Source organism: Mustela nigripes, chromosome 16 (assembly GCF_022355385.1).
Source record: "Mustela nigripes isolate SB6536 chromosome 16, MUSNIG.SB6536, whole genome shotgun sequence".
Lineage (NCBI taxonomy): Eukaryota > Metazoa > Chordata > Mammalia > Carnivora > Mustelidae > Mustela > Mustela nigripes.
Genome location: NC_081572.1, coordinates 41,470,911 through 41,496,069, shown reverse-complemented (window position 1 = coordinate 41,496,069; position 25,159 = coordinate 41,470,911). Strand labels below are relative to the sequence as shown.

At 37.1% G+C, this 25,159-nt stretch overlaps 1 protein-coding gene across 1 annotated transcript in view; it reads right to left on the bottom strand.

Moving 5' to 3' along the window:
• Nucleotides 1–25,159, bottom strand: part of NLK (nemo like kinase) — a 174,601-nt gene that overhangs the window by 50,186 nt on the left and 99,256 nt on the right. The window contains exon 3 of the mRNA XM_059378513.1: nt 15,941–15,996. Within this exon, the coding sequence (XP_059234496.1) occupies nt 15,941–15,996 (56 nt within the window). The remainder of the gene's footprint in view (nt 1–15,940; nt 15,997–25,159) is intronic.

The window sequence follows — 25,159 nt, the reverse complement described above, 5'->3', positions numbered from 1 at the left end:
AAGTTAAATAGCTTCTCTGAGTTTGTTTCTACACTTATAAAATAGGCACAATGATATCTACCACACAGGGTTACTGCCAGGGTTTAGACGTTGTGTGTGGATTACATAAAAATGCCTGGCACACAGGGAACGAAAGTTACCTGGTAGCTGCTATCATCATCATTGTGATGGGCAGGAGGAAGAGTACTGAATTTATTAAGTATCAATAAGCCAGGCACTGTGCCAAATGTACTACATACATGAATTCACTTATTCCTTGCAACAGTCCTTTTTTAAAAAAAATTTTAAAGATTTTATTTATTTATTTGACAGACAGAGATCAAAAGTAGGCAGAGAGGCAGGCAGAGAGGAAGGGAAGCAGGCAACCTGTCAAGCAGAGAGCCTGATGTGGGACTCAATCCCAGGACCCTGGGATCATGACCTGAGCCAAAGGCAGAGGCTTTAACACACCAAGTGACCCAGGCCCTGCAACAGTCCTTCAAAGAAAAATATCTCCATTTATCACTGAGAAAAAGTGAGCCTCAAGGAAGAGCAACAAAATTTTTTGAAGGTCAAAAAGCTAATGGGAGGAAGGGACACAGGATATGAACTCAGGAATGCCCAATATCAAAGTCCACGCATTTGCCAAAATGTATGACTGACTGTGTTCTTATTTTTCCCAACATTTCCCCCTCCCTGAAGAAAAAGGCAAAAGAATGCAAGTACCAAAAAACACACAAAAATTAAACAAAACACACAAAGTTTAAAAAGATCCTTTAAGGGCACCTGGGTGGCTCAGATGGTTAGGTGTCTATCTTTGGCTCAGGTCATGATCCTGGCTGGGGTCAAGCCCCATGTCAGGCTCCCTGCTCAACGGGAGTCTGCTTCTCCCTCTCTCTCCCCGCACTGTTCCCCCTGCTTGTGCTCTCTTGCTCTGCCAAATAAATAAAATCAAATCTTTAAAAAAATAAATACAAAAGATCCTTTAAGTTACTGGTTGTAAAAGGGAAGATTAAGGCTATCATTGCTAAAGAAGAAAATTTGGGGGCACCTGGGTGGCTCAGTGGGTTAAAGCATCTGCCTTCAGCTCAGGTCATGATACCAGGGTACTGGGATTAAGCCCTGCATTGGGCTCTCTGCTCATCAGGGAACCTGCTTCCTTCTCTCTCTCTCTGCTTACTAGTGATCTCTGTTTGTCAAATAAATAAAATAGTATCTTTTAAAAAATAAAAATAAAGAAAATTTTATTCACTTATTAAATAGGGTCTTGTGGGGTTTTTTGGGCATTAAACATGTCAATCATAGTGACATTCCTTCATATGTGGACATAAAACCCTTTTAGACCACGAAAAGTTTTCTACAGGACATATTATTTTTGAGGGAGACCTAGGGGTGGTTTTGAACAGATTGGAAACCCAAGGGAGCAATTATAAAAGTGCTAATCTCTGAGACTTTTGAGAACCTCCACACAGGGACCCTGCTTCTGGTAAAGGGCTTCTAGTAACCTAATGGGTCTCTCCGTTTTGATCTCAGGGTGGTAAAAATTAGTAAATGATTAGTATTCCACATAACTAAAACAATAAAAACAAACACATGCAAAACAAAACTGCTCAGCTCATGCATAACAGACTTCCTTTGGAAAAAGCTACTTCAACCTAATCGTATTTCCTACCATCTGGTTCTCCTGCCACCTTTAAGTGATGTATCAGTAAGAAGAAAAGACTATCAATTAAACATAATTATTAAACCTATTACCAACTGCACAAATCAGTGCTCTTAATATTTAATAATGACACTCATATAGTATGCAGAGAGCAAACTGATATACTAAGTAGTACATAAATAAATTGTATCTGGCTAACATACAGGTTTGCGCTAGTGTGCTCTGTGAGGTTCCCTGAAGTGCTGCTCTCAAATAAATTGAATTGGTAGCAGGAGACTCAGCTGGTCTATCAAGTGGCTAAAAGCCCCACTGCTTCCCCACATCCTCCAATTAAGGCAGGTTTGATATATTTAGTGGCTTCTGAAACCTCTGAGTCTCCATGTAACACATGCCTCCTGGTATCTACCAACCTTAAAAAATAGAAATAAAAGTCGGAACAGTGGGATATACAAAAAAGATAAAATAAATGGTCCTATGAGTCTCCCTAAATGCTCACACCTGAATTAAGTATGTCAAGAGGCTAATAATCAGAAGGTTAAACAGAAGGTTAGGCAGTTCAGGAGAATGATAATGGGGTTATGAGGTTTTTCAACAGCTTAAATTAGGTGTGGCTTTGTTGTCATCCAATAATAGTTGGGAGGACTGACAGCATTTCATTCCCACAGCTGGGAATTTAGAAACATATTTATTTTTTAATGGAGAGGTAAAGGTGAAAAGACTAGATTTCAAGCCCCCCCCCCTTTTTTTTTGCGTCACCTGGAACACATGTATTTCAAAGAGCTGGTGTGAATAAGTTGCTCTATCTATAGTGATTCTCTTCAAAGCAGAAAAAAAAATTCCAACTGTGAGTTGGAACTTTAAACATTCTCTAAAACATTCTTAGGATTTGCTAATATGCTAAGCCTGGGTGGGTAATCCGCATGCAGGCAGAAAAGGACACTACTGGGAGAGAGAACCATGGGGCAGAAGAAAGGGAATGGTTCTTGGGACAGTGGGCTGAAGTAGGAAATTATGTCTTATCTTTCTAATTAATAGGAAGGGTTTGGGAGAGTTACTGGAGAAAGGACCAAGAAGCACAGAACGTGGGTTCAGTCTGGATGAAGTCTTGGAAGTGCCAGTGGGTTGTATGTGGAATACATTCTTCTGGGAAGAGGAGAGCAGGTAAGTAAACATGAGGTACTGAAGTTATCAACTCACTCCTCATTAACAGTTCACAGCCTATTTAAAAAATAAAAATTCTCTCTAAAAACAGGCTATGTTTGTTATGAACATCCATTTGTTTGCGACAAGTACTTGTTAATGCCATCTATTGGTAGCTGGTGGTTACCTTGACGCATTTTGTAGGCATCAGAAAATTCAAATAGATGCCTATTGTCTTTCAGCTTCAGTAAGTTCTATCTCCTCTGCAAGGCCTTCCCCTACTACTTTTATAGCACTTACTAAGTGCCAGGCACTGTTCTAAGTCAGTCTGTCAATCTATACCAATTTAATCCTCAAAATAACTCTATGAGGGAGATGCCGTTTATTATTCTCATTTCATTAACCAGGAAATTTAGGCACAGAGAAGTTATAGACAATAAGATCACAAAGTCACACAGATAGTAAGAGGCAAAGCTGGAATTCAAATCTAGGTAGTATGGCTCCAGACTCCAAACTCTTTGCCACTACAACAGATTTTCTATTACGTCAAGTTAGAATGCTGATTAGGTACGCCCTGGAGTAATTGTTAAGATTTTGAAATAAACAGAGGTGGAGGACCCCTGTTCCTGTTTCATGATGTGATAGTAAGTTATTAAACTCAAGAAAGCTACTGTTGGGCAGCAGAAGTAAGGGATGATGAATATGGCAGGGCAGAAGGATGGAGAAGGGGACTGATTTTAAAGTGCTTTAGTATCAAGAATATCAATTAAAGTTCTAGTATCTAGTACTGAAGGAGCCATCAAAGCTTTGCAGGGGGAAGAAATAGAGACACTCTCCAGTCAGTTTTCCAAATATAACAAGAATATGGGATGAAGGTCAATATTCCACATTCCCATATTCAGGCCTGCCAAATGGTCTCTGACTTAGATCATTCCCACCTCTCAGACAAAAGAGAAAGAATAAAACCGATTCATTACACAGCTTCCACTATCAATAAATACTGGGGGAATCTGAAGCTATTAGGAATAAATGTTTATTAATAAGGTGTTGTGCAAATAGGTCATAAAAAAGCACTGCTAAATGAACACTTTAATAATAGAGAGCTCATCATCCTGGACAGCTCAAGTTGCATGTAACTGTGGAATCTGTAATACGGTCTTATGTAGATGACTACCTATCAGGTTCTAAAACTCTCACCATCTGCAGTTCAGAACTACAGTGGTCTGACCTGCTTGCTCAAATAAACTGAAGTTTGAGAACACATTTAATGTTTTATGTGCAATGAGCAACTCATTTTGTAAGAAAAATTATTAATGATATGTTACAAGCTCTCAGAGAACAAAATAAGGGTATTTAACTGGTTTAGCCAGATTGGGAGAAGAAAACTGAGAATTTGTTGTATCAAATTATTTCCAAAAGAATGAATACGGACAGAAAGCTTTGAAAACACAATTTTACTCCCTAAACAGTCTTTACTGACTTCAGATAATGAAAATTGATCATTCTTTTTTTCATTGCACATTGGACAAAAACCAACACTAAGCCAGACCAAAAAGAAATCTTGCAGTATTAAATATTTATCAAGTAGGTGTTGTATTGGTCAAAGGTTCTATAACCCCTTTTTTAAAGAGTCTTCATCTTTGTGTGATACATGTTGGAACAAATAGGAATCTGGTGATTTTTCCAAAAAGACACAGTGAATTTGTACTTTAATAAGTTATAATACACGGATTGTCATGGTCTGGCTCCTTCAGCCATGAATTCTCTTATATGAAAAGTCCAAGAATGACAGTGAAAACATGCCCAAACCCATATTAAGCATTAATTCTGAAATCTTGCCATTCCTGTTTGAAAGAAGAAAATCTCAAAACCATAAATATGGGAGAATTTTAATAGACTCATATTCCCCTTCCCCCAAATCAGGTCCATAGAGGAGGGAAATTTCAACCTAGATCTCAGATATGTAACTGCCTCTGAAATAAAAATGAGGGCATTAAATAGCATGGATAATGAAACTCTGGTTTATGGATATTGTTGATTTCAAGCAATGCTTTCCATGTGGAAGAAAAACAGCAACGCATCACAGAGAGAATTGCTTTCTCTTGTAACAAATGGTCAGCCCTAAATCTCATCATCTTCTTTGGAACAAAAAGCATGGGCGCCTTTGCAACTAGAAAAAAAAAGAAAATCAGTATGTGCTTCAATTAGAATCACTGACCTTTTCTGAAGCATGCTTGTGCTTCTCTATAGAAATCAATGGAATAAAAGGTCATGTTTTAAAATGTTTGAATACAACAATCTCTTTCCCAGGCAATGGCAAATTCCTTTTATTTTTAAGGTAATTAATCTGTTGTATATAGAATGTCAAAAATTTAGAAATTAAAACCACCTTTAATTTGCAATTTAAAACTAATTAAAAATATCAATTCTGTCACCAGAAAAAAGGGAAAAATCACTGGAAAGATACATACTATGTTCTTCATTCTACATACTCTGTCATATCCCAAAAGGTTCTGTTGGCTGAGTCCTTGTCACTAAGGCTATAAACAGAAAGAGCATCCTAGAGGAAAAAAAGATTACTTTAAACAGCTTTCTTCTTCCCAAAGTGTCTTGAAGAAGGCAAAGGCAAGCTCATGTGCGTCAAACAGAGATGGTAAAGCTTGGTGATTAACTTCCCACCATCATAACTCTCCAAAGCAAATGCACATACACACAAAAATGGAGACTAAGAGTCAAGAAACAGATGCCAAAAGAAATGATTGGAAATAGTCACTATTTTTTTCTGAATATTAAAAAAGATATCTGAAAGAAGAGCCTTTGCCTAGATTAGAAACGGTTATTTTAATTCATGTAGAGAAAGGGCAAATTCTTCAATCACCTCTTAATCCATTTAGGGGATAAATACCTATATCAGTCATATAAAATGCTCCTTACTGCCATCATAACAAATCTTAATACTTTCTCTAAGGACAATGAGCCTTCAAATTAGACCCACCAACCTTTCTTAACGGGTCTAAAAACTTACTTCTGTGTCCAGACAATCTGGTTTCAAATATCCTTCTGCCCAACAGAATTTGAGAGCAATTTACTCCAGTCTGATCTATTGTAAAGCTGCAAGAATGATGTCATTAAAACCTGAGAGCAGATTGCTATCAGTGGTATAAACAACCCCAAACAGCATTCTAAAGGGAAGACAAGCCTCTCAATATGACAAGCTACAGATCCTTCCTTACCTACCAAGTGAAATTCATTTTAAAAGACAAAGTTATAAAAGGAACCAGTTATGAAGGGCAGGGAGGGTTCAAAATATATAGAGAACAAAAATCTATAAGAAGAAAGAATCTAGGAGAGATGTATCAGAGAAGTCTGAGTACTTTTTATGGCAGTAAGATGAGATGAAATAAAATGGTGGTCCATGTAAAGGGGTCTGCCTCTCTGTCAAGATAGAAGGTTTGTTGTATGTCAATTTTATCTTTAAAAAGATGTAAGAAAAAAGATTTAAGTTTTGTCTTTTTCATTTGCTCAGAGTGCTCACTTTCTAACATTTGTGTAATGAATGATCTAATATACACTTAGATGTGCAACCTATTAGCACTGTTCCACACCACTTAATTAGAAGAGCTATGCAGAAAGTTACATGGACCACAAACACAAAATCAGATACTGCCTAAAACTTTGTGGGAAAATAAAAATGCAGCTGGAAATACTGAAAATATAATTTATCCTACTAATAGGTCATTGATTTTGTATAGCTCCTGTAAGGAAGGACCAGAGAAAATATTTTATTCTATGAAAACTTTAAGTCCTAGGTAAGTCTTCCAAACTCTTTTTGGGAACAAGAGAAGGGCAGAGCAGTTTTTTCTGCTTAAGAAAATTACTCTAGGGTGCCTGGGTGGCTCAGTGGTTTAGGCCGCTGCCTTCGGCTCAGGTCATGATCTCGGGGTCCCGGGATCAAGTCCCACATCGGGCTCTCTGCTCAGCAGGGAGCCTGCTTCCTCCTCTCTCTCTCTCTGACTGCCTCTCGGCCTACTTGTGATCTCTGTCTATCAAATAAATAGGTAAAATTAAAAAAAAAAAAGAAAAGAAAATTACTCTAGTATTATAATTATTTGAAAATCATGCATCATCCACAATTGAACCATGAACCCCTTAAGGATAACAACAATGGCCATTATACTTCATACCACCTGCTAGTACTTCTATCCTGAAGATAAAGTTCTAAAGTTATGCATAAAATGAACTTTGAGTATCATAAGTCATCTGGGAAGATACCATGTTGGAGACAAATATGTCAAATTCACATTAAATTCAACAGTATTGTGTTCTCTGGCATTGCAGCAGAATGCTGTTTTTTTTGAACCCCACAGGAAACAGTTGGCTCTTGTTAAGGGGTCATACTATATAAAACTACCTCTCTCAACAGCATCATGCTTAGTTTGGGGACATTCTCTCACTAGTGAAGCCTATGGGAGCTGAAATTACCTGAGGGAACAGCACATTCTTGATTCCTAGCTCATGCTCACTCTGGAAAATCCGCTGAATGAATGGAATGGGACACAAAGTAATTACCAATTTTAATCGTGTTTAAAAAGTCAAAGAATGAAGCAGAGATTTGGGGTAATTAGTTCAAGGCTCCAAGTCAAAGACACACATAGCCTTAAACTTCTGCTACTTCATTTTAAATCCTTACCACTATTGTGTCAGAATGAAAATACGGTTGGAACTTTCTGCCTGAAATAGAAAATACATTCTAACTTTCTTAAAGCTTAAACGTAAGATGAATTACATCCTCATGTTTTTAAACATTGGTAGATCAATCACAGTTAATTTGGTCATCAAAAAGCATTTATGATGAATACATGAACAGCATCGACACCATTCTGAGGAGCAGTCTTCATGTAAAGAGCTAACAAGTGGAAACAGAGTAAGCTGTTTCCATCTCCGCTCTTTCCAGGCTGTGGTTGGTCCCACTGCTAATGCTCAAAGACCTCTCCTTAAAAAAACATAAAGAATAAAAGAAAAAAATATATCAGAAACAAAAAGACTAATAGTCTCTTATCTTTGTCTTTTCTAGCAGTCTTCACAGTAATCCAGATCTTAGCTAGATGACACAATCAGCTGGTTCACATTTGCTTCTTAAAAGTCCCTTAGGTGGTCACTGGTAACTTCAACATTCACGCTGATAATTATTCTGGTGAGTTTAGTCTAGTGGATACTAACTCTGAGGGCACATTCAGATCACTGGAAGAACTTTTCAAAAATACTTACTGATACCTTGGACCAAACTCAGAATATAGGATTTGAGCATTTGAATTTTTTTTTTTTAAAGATTTTATGACCTATCATGACCCAAGCCAAAGGCAGACACTTAACTGAGCCACCCAGGCACCCCCATTTGAAGTTTTTTTTTAAAAGCTCCTTAGATGATTTCAGTGAGCAACCAGGGTAGAGAATCTCTATCCCTCAATTTCTCAACTGTCTGAACTCTAAGGACTTTTGTTACTATTCTACTTCATCTAACTTAAAGCGTGACTCTACTTTCTATCTCTTGAAACGACTACAACTTGTTCTAACTACAAATTCCTTTCTTTGAGCACAGTCTCCATATTCTAACCACACTACTACTCCTTCTAAACCTGTTGCTTGCTATCACCCTAACATCTGCCTTTGGATCTCACCTCTCCTTTCTCGGGGTACACCAACTTGTCTTCTGATATTAACCCCTTCTCTATCAATGTAGCCAGCCATTCTGTGATGATCTAGGGAGGCCCTTCCCCATTTTTTTCATTTCCTTGTTCTGCCTCTGTGAATACCCAACCTGCCATCAACATCAAAGCCCAGGCTGTTGACTACATGGCTAAAGAGGTCCCAATGAATTGCCAAGAATCCTTCTGGGTCTGTATCACAGTTGCTGCCTCTCAGTCCTAAGAGCTGCGTCCTTTTTAAGGTTTTTTTCTTTTTTAATTGTGGTAAAATATACATAATGGGGAGTCCCTCGCCATCAGATGCAGGCCCCCAGATGTGGGACAATGATCAGGGGGAAGCCAGTGGTGCAGGCAATGAAAAGATTCACCCGAGGCAGAACAAGGGAGATAGAAGTTTACTGAATAAATTGAAGGTAGTGGCGGGGTGAACAGCAAACAAGAGACTGTCTTCAAGGTGGCAGTGAGTAGGGGTTCTATTTAAAGTGGGAAGGTGAGGAGGTATGGGGATATATGGAATTTTCCCTTTTTTGGTAATTATCCCTGGTTGTAAGTAGCCCATTCCTCAGTTTGGGCCAATGGATATTTTGAGATGGGTTACCTGATGGGCCTGTCTGTATTCAGCCAGGTGGTCGCTGTGGGCCCTTAGACCTTGATCAAGTTTCCATTGCTCAAGTCTGTTGTCTAAAAGTGGCCTCTACACATAAAAAAAAACTGACCATTTTAACCATTTTTACATGTACAATTCAGTGGCATTATGTACATTCACAATGTTGTGCAACTATCACTACTAATTCTAGAACTTCCTCATTAGCCCAAACAGAAACTCTTTGTTAAGTTTATAAAGGACACTTCTGATTCTGTCATTCCTCATCACAAGTATCTTTCACTGTGCCTTCAAATGCCTATTGAATAAAGATGAATGTTTTTAGTTTAATATTCAAGGCCCCCCATGATTTACCCCAACTAGCTTAATTTCTCATTATCCATGCAAGCTAAATTCTAGCCAACTGGACGACTTGCCATTCCCTAAAAGATGATCCTGATATTTAATCTCTCCATCTGGAATATCCATTCTCCTCAAGGCTACCTGTCCAAATCCTCCACATCTTTCAATACTCAGCTGAAATGTCATTTTCTTCATGAAGTCTTAGTTTTTTTTTTCAATTTTTCTTTTTTTTCCTGCCTGAAGTGATCTCTCCTTTTAAAACTCCACACCATTTGCTAATATTCTTTTAGAACTTCCCACCATATATATATATATATATATATATATATATATGTAAATATATATGTTTGAAGATTTGAAGATCTTTGAAGAAGCTTTGAAGATCCTCATATTGTTAGAATTTCTTCTATCATATATATATGATCATATGATATATATGTAATCATATATATCATATGAATATATATGTAATCATATATATCATATGATCATATATATATGATGGAGGAAATTCATCATAAGATGGAGGAGCTTCAAAGCTCTTCAGATGTAGATTTCTGGTTCTTGCTGGTATGGTCTGATTGAGAGTATGAGTGCACTTACATATGTATAAACATACTTCATTTTGTTTGTTCTTAGCAATTCACAGACTCCTAAGATTTCCTAAGGTTTACAGAGCTCTTTCTTTCTTTTCTTTTCTTTTGGAAAGATTTCATTTATTCATTTGTCAGGGAGAGAGTGGCAGAGGGAGATGCAGGTTCCCCACTGAGCAAGAAGCCTGATGTGGGACTCCGATTCCAGAACCCTGGGACCATGACCCAAGCAGACATTAACTGTCTCAGTCACCCAGGCATCCCTATAGAGCTGTTTCACAGCACCAAGGAGTCATGTATTGTGTATTCTTTAAATTACAAAATGCTGCTATAAAATATACTATACAAATACTATTAAACTTAAAACGACTGCATCTGAGGAGCCCAAAACTACATTATTGCTCACCAAGAACTCTAACTGGTCAAAATGGGGATGGAAGTTCCCTTGCTGCCTTTATGACAAGACATTCCTGTTTAAGCAATGCCTTGCACCGGCCAAACCTATTACAGAAACACTTCTATAGTAAAAGGAGGAACTTATTAATAATTATATAGGACATCAGGTAAAATCCAGGAGTCCTGATAAACAGGGACACATGATCCCCCACTAGACTTCTCACTTCTACTGGTTTTACGCTGTAGTTGCTTCTAGTACAAATAACCTGTTCTACCAGTATTCTTCTCCATAAAACATTAAGAGCATGTTTCATTATATTTCAAAGTAAAAGTAAACTTTCCCCAAGGCAGGCCAACTTTTTATTTCTAATCCGGCAGGCATCCAGTACTTCCTGGGAAAAGGCATGTTTATGTACAGAATTCAAGATTCTTACTAAAGCATGATAAACAATTTTCAATCAAATAATTATAACTGGTTTCTCTTGGGTTAAATTTCAGTAGGCTCAAAGTAACTTAGCACTGAAGTATTTTCACACAGTTTTCCAAACAGAAAAGTCGAAGTGCAAAATGAATAATGTAATCCTTTAACAGCCAAAAGTTCAGTTAAAAAGTAATCTTTCTTAATTATTAAGGAACATATTTTACAGGGTGATACATTAGATTTAAAAAATATGAAAAGAGAAAAGCTACAAAATACAGAGAACATGGGAGAATTTATTGCTCCTTCCATATTGGACTCCTGCTAAATCTATTGGACCCTGTAGGTAGATTTGTCAACAGTTAAAATCTATGGGGCGCCTGGGTGGCTCAGTGGATTAAGCCACTGCCTTCGGCTCAGGTCATGATCTCAGTGTCCTGGGATCGAGCCCCGCATCGGGCTCTTTGCTCAGCGGGAGCCTGTTTCCTCCTCTCTCTCTGCCTGACTCTCCGCCTACTTGTGAGCTTTCTCTCTGTCAAATAAATTAATAAAATCTTTAAAAAAAAAAAAATCTAGACATTATCTTTCTACAAGTTGCTTAAGGAGCTATCTAAAGAAAGCTCAAGCCACTGATGATGGGCACTCTTGCAATCATTTTATTACAGTGTCAGGGAAAAATGTATGATTAACTGCATATTATATGATCATACTCTTATTGTACATTTGATTATATCAAAATGTTCATAGACTCAGATTTTCTAAAATGATATTAACCATTAAAATCAGTGTAAAGAGGTACGCCTGGGTGGCTCAGTTGGTTGGACGACTGCCTTCGGCTCAGGTCATGATCCCAGAGTCCTGGGATCGAGTCCCGCATTGGGCTCCCAGCTCCATGGGGAGTCTGCTTCTCCCTCTGACCTTCTCCTCGCTCATGCTCTCTCTCACTGTCTCTCTCTCAAATAAATAAATAAAATCTTAAAAAAAGTCCGTGTAAAGAGAGGTGCACCTGGGTGGCTCAGTGGGTTATAGCCTCTGCCTTCGGCTCAGGTCATGATCTCAGGGTCCTGGGATCGAGTCCCGCATTGGGTTCTCTGCTCAGTGGGAAGCCTGCTTCCTCCTCTCTCCCTGCCTGCCTCTCTGACTACTTGTAATCTCTGTCTATGAAATAAATCAATAAAATCTTAAAATCAGTGTAAAGAGATCTTAAAATGTTTCTGTAGTAACAGTTACATATGAAATACAACAGCACAATTTTTTAATCTTAGAAAAAAGTACAAAAATAAATGGTACTGTATGTATAATAGAAGGTTGTTTAAGATTATTTATTTCCTTTTAATGACTTAAATAATATGATAAATATATATTTTTGACTCTATGAACTGATTCCTTTATCAACTAACTAAATAGTAGAACATCCATTAGAATAGCAACATACTTAGAACTTACCTAAAATGACAGAGCCTCAAACAGACCTCAAGAGTTTCTTCAAAGCACAATTCCATGATCATACATTTAAAACTCAAAATATTATCCATTCTAAAATCTGCAAAGACACAACAATCCTCTAACTTAAAAAAAAAAAAAAAAAGCCACTGTCTAAAACCGTGTGTAATGTGTATGCCATGTTTTTGAGATACTACAGAGGGAGCTGCTAACACAGATGAATAACTGCCTTCCTACAAAGTCTTTATAATCCTGGGGCAACTATAGGAACAATTCCTTTTTTTGTTGAAAGGTTTCAGTGTTTTCCAAATAGCACCACCAGTATAAAACACCTTTTTTTCTGTGCATTATTCTATCTATAGCTAAAAATTATACAACAGAAAAAAAGAATATTTGAGGCTTAGGTTTGAAAGACTCTTTTGTAGCTAACTAATTACAACAGGTGTCCATTTTTTAACCTGAAGGTAAAAAAATTAAATAAGAAAGTAAAACATTTAAGTAAATGGTGTACCAGATGGTTCCACAAATACTTATGACAAGGTCTTTTAATTCAACATTCATGAACAATTTTGGAGAGAGGAACTGCACAGAAACATTATGCTAACTAATAAAATGGGCTGAAATAAGCCACCAACAGGTACTACACTATCTATGCTACTCACGGTTTTAAACTATAACTATGCTAACTTTCCCTCTGCTCTGCAAGTATTTGAAATAATAATCAATCAAGGATCTCCCAGACTCCAATTATGGTCACTAATACGTGATTGAGAACTCCTAGCTTACAGAAGCACACAAAGTTTTTAAAAGAATGACAAACCCAAGTATATAGAATTAATGCCTGATATAAACAATTCATGCTTGAACTATAGAACAGAAAATGATATTACAAATTAGCTAAGTGCTCACTGAAGAGAATCTAAATATATATGGCACTTATTAATATATAAACATATTCACCAATTTGTTATTCGAAAACATTCTTTCCTCACAGATGGCCTAGGTGCAATCAAGGGTTAACTTAGCAGATGTAGGCTACCCAAACCCAACACATTCCAAAAGTCTTTAGGACTGGAATCAGGACCAAATCCTGGGAAATAACCTTTGAGCCCTTGCAATGTCTTGCCTCATAAGAGTGTCTTAGTATAGCTGGGGATTTGGTCACATCAGACAGTTTATGCTAACAGTATGATTTATGGTGACACCTGTTTTTGTTTGCCTGGGGCCTTGGGCCAGCTGTATTAGTTTAACCTCTGGGTGTAGAAGAGGAGGAGTGCTGGAGACTGAGTAACTAAGGTCAGCCCTTGTGGGTGCTCTATGCCTACCTGACTGACCTCTTGATAAAAACCCTGGACACTAAGGCTCAAGTGAGCCTCCCCAGTTGACAACATTTATCTGTGTTGTCATATATTGTTGCTGGGAAAATTAAGCAAGATCTGTGTAATTCTATGGGGAGGCCAAATTGGAACTTTGTATCTGGTTTCTGATGGACTCTGCCTTATGCACCACTTTCCTTTGCTGATTTAATCTGTATCTTTTTGCTGTAATAAACTGTAGCCATGGTTAGAATACCTTTTCTGGATCTTGTGAGTTCTTTCAGCAAATCATGGAACCTGAGGGTAATTTTGGGGACCCGTGACACAACCTACAATACAATAAAATTCTTTTTTTAAAAAATATTTTATTTATTTATTTGACAGAGAGATCACAAGTAGGCAGAGAGGCAGGCAGAGAGAGAGGGAAGCAGGCTCCCTGCTGAGCAGAGAGCCCGATGTGGGGCTCGATCCCAGGACCGTGAGATCATGACCTGAGCCAAAGGCAGAGGCTTTAACCCACTGAGCCACCCAGGAGCCCAATAAAATTCTTATTTAATAAAGAAGATTTCTTCTAATTTCAAGGTTTGTTGTCAGCAACGTCAATTCCAAACAGGTAGAAACAGCATTACACATTCATAGGAATGCTTCTAACATGTAGGTTCCTTTCCAGCAAACTAAAAGGATAAAGATGACTCCTGGCCAGGTGTAGGAAGTTACTTTGGAAGAATGACACAAGTATGGCTCCACTCCCATGAGTTCCCTACCTTGGTAATTTTCAGGAAGTCTATGAAATGAAATCATCAATGCTTTCTCCTCAGTTGTTACTTCTGATCTACAGTAGAGGAGAAAAGAACTTCCTCAATTCTTTAAATAAGCATATGTCAAGAACTATCTGACCAGGCCCAAGATCTCAGGTATACAAAGACGCTCTTGTTATCCAGAAGCTGGTCAAGACCCAGTCCCTTCTCTGAAAGTGCAAGGTTGGTGCACCCCAAGTCCACTGAGTTAAGCCTTTATTAATTCCGTAAAAGACTCATGGGTTAAAATATCACCAAGGGTTACAGCATTCAAGAGCTCTAGGTTTATCAGATCACAATATTCCAGCAGTGTTGATCAGTGATAATTCTATCACCTTACAACGTTTCCCAATTCCCCAGTCAGCTTAGCTATTCTCCTTCCCTTAGGGAAGCTCTTAATTGTTCCCAGTTACTAAAGAAATTATCAAAGATAATTGTCTAGTATAGAATTACCTACCACCTGTGCAAGAATGAGATTTTTAATCTCATTGCTAAGTCTGAAAAACTATCCTGCTTTCATATTGGTTTCCACTCTTAAGTCATAGGCCTAGTGTTAATAACAAGTTTTGGGTCAATAAACTAGTGTCCTGAGCTCACTGAATTCAAAGATTTAGGACTCCCTGTCTTTCACTCCAAGTTTTACCCAGTTAAATACAGAATGGTAAATCGTGATGCTTTTCCTAGGGCTAACCTATGTCCCAATTTTTTATTTTCATGCACAGTCCCAGGAGTTAATACTAGGCATTATTTTAGAGTTTATTATCATCCATGATACCTTACATACCATTTTTACATATTAACAGTAGTAATATAATGGTAAAGCCTCTATCCTGAGAGAATCATGTAGGAGTTGAAATAAAGACCACAGAGTCACACCATTTGGAATTGAACCTCGATCTCAATATCTACTAAGGTCTGTGATCTTAGTCAAGTCTTTTTTATCTTTTGTGCCTCAATCTCCTCTTCTGTAATATGGGAACAGTTAAAGTCTCTCTCCCAGATGGTTATTATAGAGATTAAATAAACTTGTATGTGTAAATAACTTAGAATTGTGCCTGGCATCTGCTAAAAACTTACGTAAGTAATGACTATTACCAGCACCATCACTATTACTCCAAAGAACTTGGGATTTAACTTACATTATCTCTTTAATTTTCACCTTAGACCAAGTGGTAGAAAAAAAGGGCAGTATTATCCTCTTAACTGACAGGCAGTTGTTGTATAGCAACAAGAGTACTTTCTTGAGTTCCATACAACATAGCTGCCTCACTGGCTTCATCTGCAAAATGTGGATGGTAATAACCTATCTCATAGACTGTGTGGAGATTAAGTAAAAAAATGTGCTCCAAAGTCCCATTTTATGGTATCACAATTCAGGATACATCGATAATACTGCTCTGTCGGATTTCAAAATTACCTGGTTCCAGGTACTCAACCACCTCTGCAAGGATGAGATTTTATACACCTTAAAGCATGAACCCCCAAAGGTGCTAGAAGAATAAATTAATACTGTCCCCTTCTTTCACATTCCCTGGTTAGGATACATTTCTTCAAAATAGTCAATGTGTGGAGGTTGGAGTATGTCAAGGGCAGAGAGTACCTGAGAAAAGGAAAAAAAAAAAGTCAAATTTAGAGAACTAAAAAGGAAGCAAAATATGACATAAATGCAAGTAAATGCTATTAACTTTTTAATGATGTAAGGTTTAGTTACAATTGCTCATGGAGATTAACTAAATTTATCAGTCAAGTTACAGTCCTAAACAATAAGATGGGTTTGTAAAACTACTATGTAAAAGACAATTCTATCTAAACTAAAATGACAGGGCCAACTGGGCTCTACCACATGCCACCAGACTGCTGCATGGCAAGTGTTTTGAAACGCCATTATTTTTAACAATCAGTGTTGCTCTAAGAGCATGAGGAAACACATCTATCATTCATTTCTCTACTCCTCTATTCAAAAAACGTTTGGGACGCCTGGGTGGCTCAGTTGGTTGGACGACTGCCTTTGGCTCAGGTCATGATCTCGGAGTCCTGGGATCGAGTCCCGCATCGGGCTCCCAGCTTCATGGGGAGTCTGCTTCTCCCTCTGACCTTCTCCTCACTCATGCTCTCTCTCTCACTGTCTCTCTCGCAAATAAATAAATAAAATCTTTAAAACAAACAAACAAACAAACAAACAAAAAAAAACGTTTACCAAGTACATTCTACCTGGCAGGCACCATAGTAGGCTCTTTGGTTATACTGATAAACAAAAGTGATACTACCCCTGCTCTCATGACTAGTAGTGAGGAAGGCTTTAAAGAAACAAGCAGTTACACAACTATATAATTATGATATATATTATTTGAAGGGAAAAAGTCAAGAGGAATGGGGACAAAAGTTTCCCTGAAAGGCGCCTGGATGGCTCAGTTGGTTAAGCAACTGCCTTCGGCTCAGGTCATGATCCTGGAGTCCTGGGATCAAGTCCCACGGCAGGCTCCCTGCTCAACAGGGAGTCTCCTTCCCCTTCTGACCTCTCTCCTCTCATGTTCTCTGTCTCTCATTCTCTCTCTCTCTCTCAAATAAATAAAATCTTTAAAAAAAAAAAATCTTTTTTCCCTGAAAACTAAGAGTTGAAGGGCGAATAGGAGTTGGCCAGGCAATGAGTAGGTACTGTAAAGGCACTGAAGCAAGAAGGAACCAGGCAAATTCTAGAAACAAATGCCAGTGCTTATGGAACATAGAGGGTGGGAGGAAAACAGATTGGGATAAAACAGAAGAGGAAGGCAGGGGATATATCACATAAAAATCTCTTTAAATTTTTGTTAAGCATTTTGGATTTTATTCCAAGTACAAAAAAAGAAGTCACCAGGGTGGAAAGACTTTAAGGCATCTGAAATTCAAGTCCTTTATAAAGCAGCATACTGACAAAGTCAGTTCTGCTTTTGAAACATAACAAATAGGCCTACTTCCCCTACCAGCTGTCCAGCTATTCTTTTAAGTCCCATCTATGATATTCACATGGAAGAATCTGACCTACCTAACTAATAAGAAACCTGAGGGTGAAAGAATAGGGAAGAAATTTTTAACAGGAAATAAACTATGGTACAAGTTCAAATTTTCTATCTTTAGCTAAGGTTTTTTTTTTTTTTAAAGAAAAAATTTTTATTATGGAAAATTTCGAACATACAAAAGTAGACAGAACAGTATCAAGAATGCTCATGTAATCAATACCCAGTCTTAGTAATCCACGTATGTAATTATTATTGCTTCTATACCCCCACTCTCCCTATATAATTCTGAAGCAAAGAGCAAACTTATTTCAGCCATACATTGGTAAGCATCACTAAAAGATGAAAGCTTTAATTTTGTTTATTTATTTATTTTTAAATAATGTGGTGCTTGAACTCACAACCCTGAGTTCAACAGTCGGACACTTAGCCCACTGAGTCACCCAAGCGCCCCAAAGAGAAAAACTTCTAAAAAATATAATTATCAAGTCTAAAAATTATGTTTTTTAATACCATCAAATATCCAGTTCTGAAATTTACAATTTTCTTTTTCTTTTTAATTTTTGGTCTAAGTTAGGACCTAAATAAGACTTAGATATTACGGTTGATTTGTGTTTTAAGTTTTAACCTACAGATTTCTCCTCTTTTTCTTTTCCCCTTGCAATTTACATGTGGAAGAACCTTTGCTCATTTTTTTTCAGCCAAGCATTTGTCACTTTAAAATTCTAAATTAAACTAAAACCTCCTGTAATGAAAGTCTTCACTCACTTTAAAACCAGTTATACATGAAAGTTTGAAAATAGTTTAGATGCTTTATAAAGAATCTTGATCCTTCCTTTCTGAATTAAAATGTTTATACTTAGAATCTTGGTATAAATGAAAGATAACAGATTTTTTGGTTTCTTCAAAAATAATTTTTAACATATAAAAGATAAATTATTTCATTTCTATAAATTTAAAACCCTATAATTAGCTAGTGTCACAAATTCACACAAATTCATTTCTGATTATGCGATAGAACAATTTTTAACATGAATATTTGATGTTTGAGGAAGACAGAAATTAGTGTTTTACTTGACATCTTTCGGACTCTCCATTCTGTATCTGAACAACACACATCCTGTCTTGGAGGAAACCAGAATGCAATGAGTGACAGCGTCCATTAGACAAAGCTATTTTACACTTCAAATCTATCTGCTATAATTAGAGGTTATCTAGAGAAAGTGACAACCATACATTTTAAACCTTGATGGAGAAGAATGAGGCTTTCTTATTCCAGATTTGATGAGGCTTTTTGTAGAGAAGCCATATAAAACAGGGTCAGACATTTGCACTAAAGCATTTAGCTGTGATTGTTAGCTTCAAAGGTACAATATTTTAAATTCTGCTTGGAATTTTTTAAATGCCTGTTGTTTTATATTACTGTTATTTTATCTCAAAATGTTTATCAGAGGATGGCATTCCACAGTGTTTCCAGAGGTGCAAAACCAGTGCTTAGATCAGTAGAAATGATCCAAGAATCTCAGAAATGATATAAATAAGTAAGAAGGAATAGTACCAGTTTCAAACTCCAGACTTCATGCCTGACTCCCTATTTAAATAACCTGAGTCCCTCTATAACCCCATTATTTGTGGGAATCAAGTGTGTGAGATTAGCCTTATGATGTAAATAGGAGGACTCTTGTAAAGACTTTGACTTGTAAAGAGTCAAAGTATTCCCCAAATACCACCAACTCTTCAAAGGATCTCAAATACAAAAAAAGCAAGCCGACTTGTCTGATTAAAAAAAAATGGACTAAAATACATCTGTCAATAATGGTCATTACCAAACAGTGTCTCAAATCTTTTTAAGAACTGGACAAAAAGCCCATTATGGTGGCAGTTTTTTAGAATTTTAACCTCTGTGATGTTGAGATTCACTATAAATTGGTTATGCAATACAAAACTGGCTTCTTCTTCTTAGCCCTTTACCAATAAAACAACTGCTGTAAATAATCCTAATCCTAAATATAAAAACTAGAAATTTAACTATTCATAAAATACAATTAAATCCCATGTTTAGCAAAGGAACTACCCCTTCCCCAATCTTACTCCCCAAGAGATTTTAAGTTCTTTAAGGTGAAGACTATGTAATTACTACTATTTTTTAAAAAGTTGTAAAATACAGCTGCCAAGTATGTAATCTGATTAATATTTACACAAAGTATATAATATGATGGATTTTTACTTCATGGTTAACATCTAGATCAAGAAGTTAAGCATTTCAACAACCCAGAAGGTCCCCTTGTCCCTTTCTGGTCAAATCCCATCCCTGCTCAGAGGTATCCACTATTCTCATTTCCATCACCACAGATTCCTTTGGCCTGTCCTTGAACTTCATACAAATTGAATCATAAAAAATGAAGCCTTTGTGTATGACTTTTTTCCTTTACTGTCATGCCTATGAGATTCATCCCTATTGATGTGCAGATCAGTGGTTCATCTTTTTATTGGTGTGTACTATACCATCATGTGAATGGACTATAACACAATGTACTTATCCAGACACTCCACTGTCTGCTGGCAGACATTTGGGTTGTTTCCAATTTCTAGGTATTATGAATAAAGCAGCCATGAACACTCCTGTACATGTTTTTTGGAGGATATATGATTTGTCTGGAGTATACCAAAGAATATAAATGCTGGATCATTGGGTAGGTGTGTATTTACCTAAATTTAGTGGAAATTGCCAGTTTTCCTAAGTGGTTTTAGAAATTTACACTCTCACCAGCAATGTTAAGAACTTCAGTTGATTTGCATTCTTTTCAACAGTAGATGTTGTCAGTCTTTTTGATTTTAGCCACTCTGGTGGGTATATTATTATCTCATGCTTTTAATTTACCTTTCTCTGATGACTAATGACTTTGAGCACTTTGTTACATGCCTATTAGCCATTTGGTTATCCTCTTTTGTCAAATTCTTAAGTCTTTTACTAATGGGCAAAAGTTCTTGATTTAAAGAGTCAAAGTATTCCCCAAATACCACCAACTCTTCAAAGAATCTCAAATATAAAAAAAGCAAGCCGACTTGTCTGATTAAAAAAAAATGGACTAAAATACATCTGTCAATAATGGTCATTACCAAACAGTGTCTCAAATCTTTTTAAGAACTGGACAAAAAGCCCATTATGGTGGCAGTTTTTTAGAATTTTAACCTCTGTGATGTTGAGATTCACTATAAATTGGTTATGCAATACAAAACTGGCTTCTTCTTCTTAGCCCTTTACCAATAAAACAACTGCTATAAATAATCCTAATCCTAAATATAAAAACTAGAAATTTAACTATTCATAAAATACAATTAAATCCCATGTTTAGCAAAGGAACTACCCCTTCCCCAATCTTTATAAAATAAAGAAGCTCTTTATAAAATAAATGATGTTCAGATACAGAATTTACAGTTCAAAAAATGTCAAGTAAAATAGTTACTTCTAATGGTCTTTCTCACATAGTTGTTTTAAAATTGCCTAACATAATACACTCTAGGAACAAGTTTTTTGTGGAATATATGTCTAAGACCTGTCCTTTCATTCTCTTAACTTTTTTTTTTTTTTTTTTTTTTTTTTTAAAGATTTTATTTATTTATTTGACAGAGAGAGATCACAAGCAGGCAGAGAGGCAGGCAGAGAGGAGGAAGCAGGCTCCCCGCCGAGCAGAGAGCCCGATGTGGGACTCGATCCCAGGACTCTGAGATCATGACCTGAGCCGAAGGCAGCGGCTCAACCCACTGAGCCACCCAGGCGCCCCATCATTCTCTTAACTTTTGATGAGCATTAATTCTTAAGGTTAATGTTGTTCATGTCCGCAAATTTTATTTATTTATTTTTTTTAATGGTTAAAAGCTTTGAGTGCCTGGGTGGCTGGCTCAGGTCAGTTAAACTGGATTTTGGCTTAGGTCATGATCTCAGATGGTGAGATCAAGCCCCGTATCAGTCTTCACACTGAGTGCGGAGCCTGCTTAAGATGCCCCCTCCCTCTGCCTGTGCTCCCCTCTCAAAAAACAAATAAATAAAATGGTTAATGCTTCACTTGTTTCATTAAGAAATCTTTGCATATCTCAAAGTCATGAAGATTATTTTCCTATGTTTATTACAGAAGCTTTATTATTTTACCTTTCACATTTAAGTTTATAATCTATTTTGAATTAATTTATCTGTTAAGAGATAGACTTTGTCCAGCTTCTTCAAGACTGTCTTGAGTATTTTAGGTCTTTTCAATCTCCACAAACTTTAGAATGTTTGTCAATTTCCTCACACGCACATATATATAAAATCCTGCTGATTTTTGATTGGTATATCATTAAATATAAAGCTCAACTTGGAGAGAACATGCATATTAACCGAATTGACTTTTATGATTCATGAATACAAGAATGTATTATTTTGAATACATCAAGAATCTGCCCAGTACCACAAAATTTTAGGTACAGAGCAAACAAAACCAAATCCATGAAAAGTAAGCCAGTCTATAGCATCCTTTGCCTTTTTACTCTCCTCAGCAGCAGAAACATTAGCATTAATAATGACTGCAGTTAAACAGCATGTCTGCATTCAGAGAAGCGTCCTGTTGGTCTCATATTGATATGATTCTTTTATTTATTTGACAGAGAGAAATCACAAGTAGATGGAGAGGCAGGCGGAGAGAGAGAGGGAAGCAGGCTCCCTGCTGAGCAGAAAGCCCGATGCGGAACTCGATCCCAGGACCCTGAGATCATGACCTGAGCCGAAGGCAGCGGCTTAACCCACTGAGCCACCCAGGCGCCCTCATATTGATATGATTCTTTATCCTACTTATGAACCCAAGGCCCTGATTTAGGTCAGACTATACAAAGAAAAACGAATCATTCTTCTTTGGCTCTATTATCTCCTCTTTGTCTTCTCTACCTCTCTGGAGTATTCCAGAATTAAAAGACTGGGAAAAAGTAACTCTGAGAGAGATCACTGAGGTTCTCATGCCAGACTTGGGAGATTTCTTTTTTCTGTCACTTCCATTTACTTACTCATTCTTCAGATAGATTGATTGCCTACTGTATACTTAGTGCTACTGCCTAAGGACAAGAAAAAGCCCCAGATTTGTATTGCAGGGGATATTTGCAGGAATCAGTGGACCCTTAAGGGGGCTCTGAATGGGCTTTAGAGGACTAGCGAAAGCCTAACATGACATAAATATTATGTGTATGTGCACTTTTCTAAAAGAGGATGCATAGCTTTTATCAGATTCTCAAAGGAGCACAAAACTGAAAACAAAACAGAACCAAACCAAACACAAAACCCCTTCAATCATGCCTTCACCATGCTGATAATATGCAATTATGTGTGTGCATAAACGCATGCACAAGTGCATAGATGGGTAAAGTAGACAACATTTTTGCCACCTTTTATAATAGCTCCAATTCTGACTAGACTCTGGTGATAAGCCTAGCTAACAACAACCTTTAGAAAGTTAAACCCATTACTGTATCAAGGTGAATGCATCCTTAAGAAAAAAAAAAAAAGTTTGTGTGTATATATCTCAATCAGTTAGATCAGCTAAAACCAATGAATTTGATACAGTGATTTTTTTTTTTTTAAAGTAGGCTCTATGCCCAACATGGGGCTTGAACTCATGACCTCCGACTGAGCAAGCCAGGCGCCCCTGATACAGTGACTTTGAAAGTTCTATTCAAAAGAAAAATCAAAGCCTCCGAGGGCTCTGTAACTATTCCTTGACACATTAGATGCCATCCAAATTAAAATCCAACCTTCCTACAATGGCCAGGGTAATCTTTTCTAAATGCCATTTTCATCATGACATTCTTCTCTTCTCCTTCTTTCAATCAAATCTTAATCTCAAAAGGCTCATCTTAAGGTTTATCTTCTCCATATTTAAAGCATCTCTGAGCTTGTAAGTCTACAACAATTTCTCTTTTCCTTAATATTATGGTACTTGTGTAGCAGCATTCACCTGAGCTTTAAAAAGTACAGATCCCTGGGCCTCAATCCCAGACATTCCAATTTAGTGGGTCTGGGATGAGACCCATGAATTCGTCTTTTTAAGAATCACCTTTGATGACTGTAATATACTTCTAGGTTTGGTTGCCCAGCTTTCTCCATACATAAAACAGGCCGTCTTGCCTTAATACTTAACCATGCAAGCAGTCCCCCCAGGGCACTGTAATCATAGTATTCTTCACATTACTAAACTCCTTAAGGGTAGAAAGCCCTAGAAGCTAAATAGTTTAGGAATATAGGATGTACAGAATATATGTTTTCTGAATTAATGAACATGGGCTCTGAAGCAAGACAGACTCCAATCTTGTGCCACCCTGACCTGGGGCAAGTTACTTAACTCTAAGCTTTGGTTTTCTCCTTTGCAAAGTAAGGATAACAAACCCCATCTGACAAGATTTTTAAGGATTAAATGAATTAATGTATGGAAAGCCTCTACCACACATCCTGACACGCAGTAATAAGTGTTAAATACCTGATTCCTCAAAATAGGACATTTTAAACCTGTTTTGTATCCTCCACATGATGTCTCACTGCCTCTATACAGGACGTAATAGACATTTTTTGCCTTAACCACATCAAATACCAGCTGCTTCTTGGACTGGCATTCCATACATACCAGGTATGTGGCACTGAGGAGCTTTTGGAGATCTCAGAGCACAGCATAAATTCATGATTTATAAAACAGTGGTGCCATACCATCTTCATCACTAACCATCTGTCTCACTTTTGAATATTCACACAAGTCATACGCACTCACTTAATGAGAGAGCTCAGGAGCTCCAATTGGTTACTATGTTTTGATAGGTATGATTTTCAAGAATTTCACTTATTTCTTTTCTTACACTACTCACTGACACCACCTTTGTAACTTAATTAGTTACTTATAGGAATGAGTCACGAGCAAAAATACCAGTATATATAGATAGCAGCCTATTATACCATCCCTCCTTTATAAAAGAAGCCAACATAGGTCCGAATATAATAAACCACTGAAATCCTTAGTAAGCAAATTACTACTCCCTCCTTCAAAAAACTTCTTCACCATGGATACCTTTACTTGAGTCTCTAACAGTGTAAATAAGGTTTGGCCTCTTTGATGTTGGGATGGTACTCAAACTCAAGAAATAACTAAGCAAGCACTAGATACCTTTCTAAATCACTTACAAAATTTGAGGGATCAGTCATAAATTAGCAACTCGAGTGGTATTTTCAAAGTCACTGAAACCAATTTTTAGGCAGTTCCAATTGACTGGAAGATAGCAATAACTTTTTCAACAAAGTTTAAGGAAAATGGATGTCAGAGGAGTAATCAATAAAATGAAATATGTCAAAGCAAGGAATTTCAAATAAACCTATCTATTTGATATTCCTAGTTTTACCAAACACCTCAAACTTTTCCAAATTTCTCTCTTAAAGTGAGACTTACACTTTGGCCAAAGTTCTAAAGTTCCTGGGCAAACAAGCAGTCAGACTCACAAGTAATTATTGTATTTCTGATAAAGTTCTTATTTTGGCAATTTAAATAACATAGGTTGAATACCAGATGAAGAATGTGAGGCAGTTTTTCTTTTCACATGAAATCGAAAACTTGAGTCTAATGCTAACATAACATCCCCAGGTAAGTTTTAGAGGTATCAAACGTTTACTTCGGGATTGAGGAGAAACTATCTCTCAAACCACAGTGATTCTCTTCATCATGAGTGAGTACACCATGAGTATCCTCTAAACACAGCCATAAATAA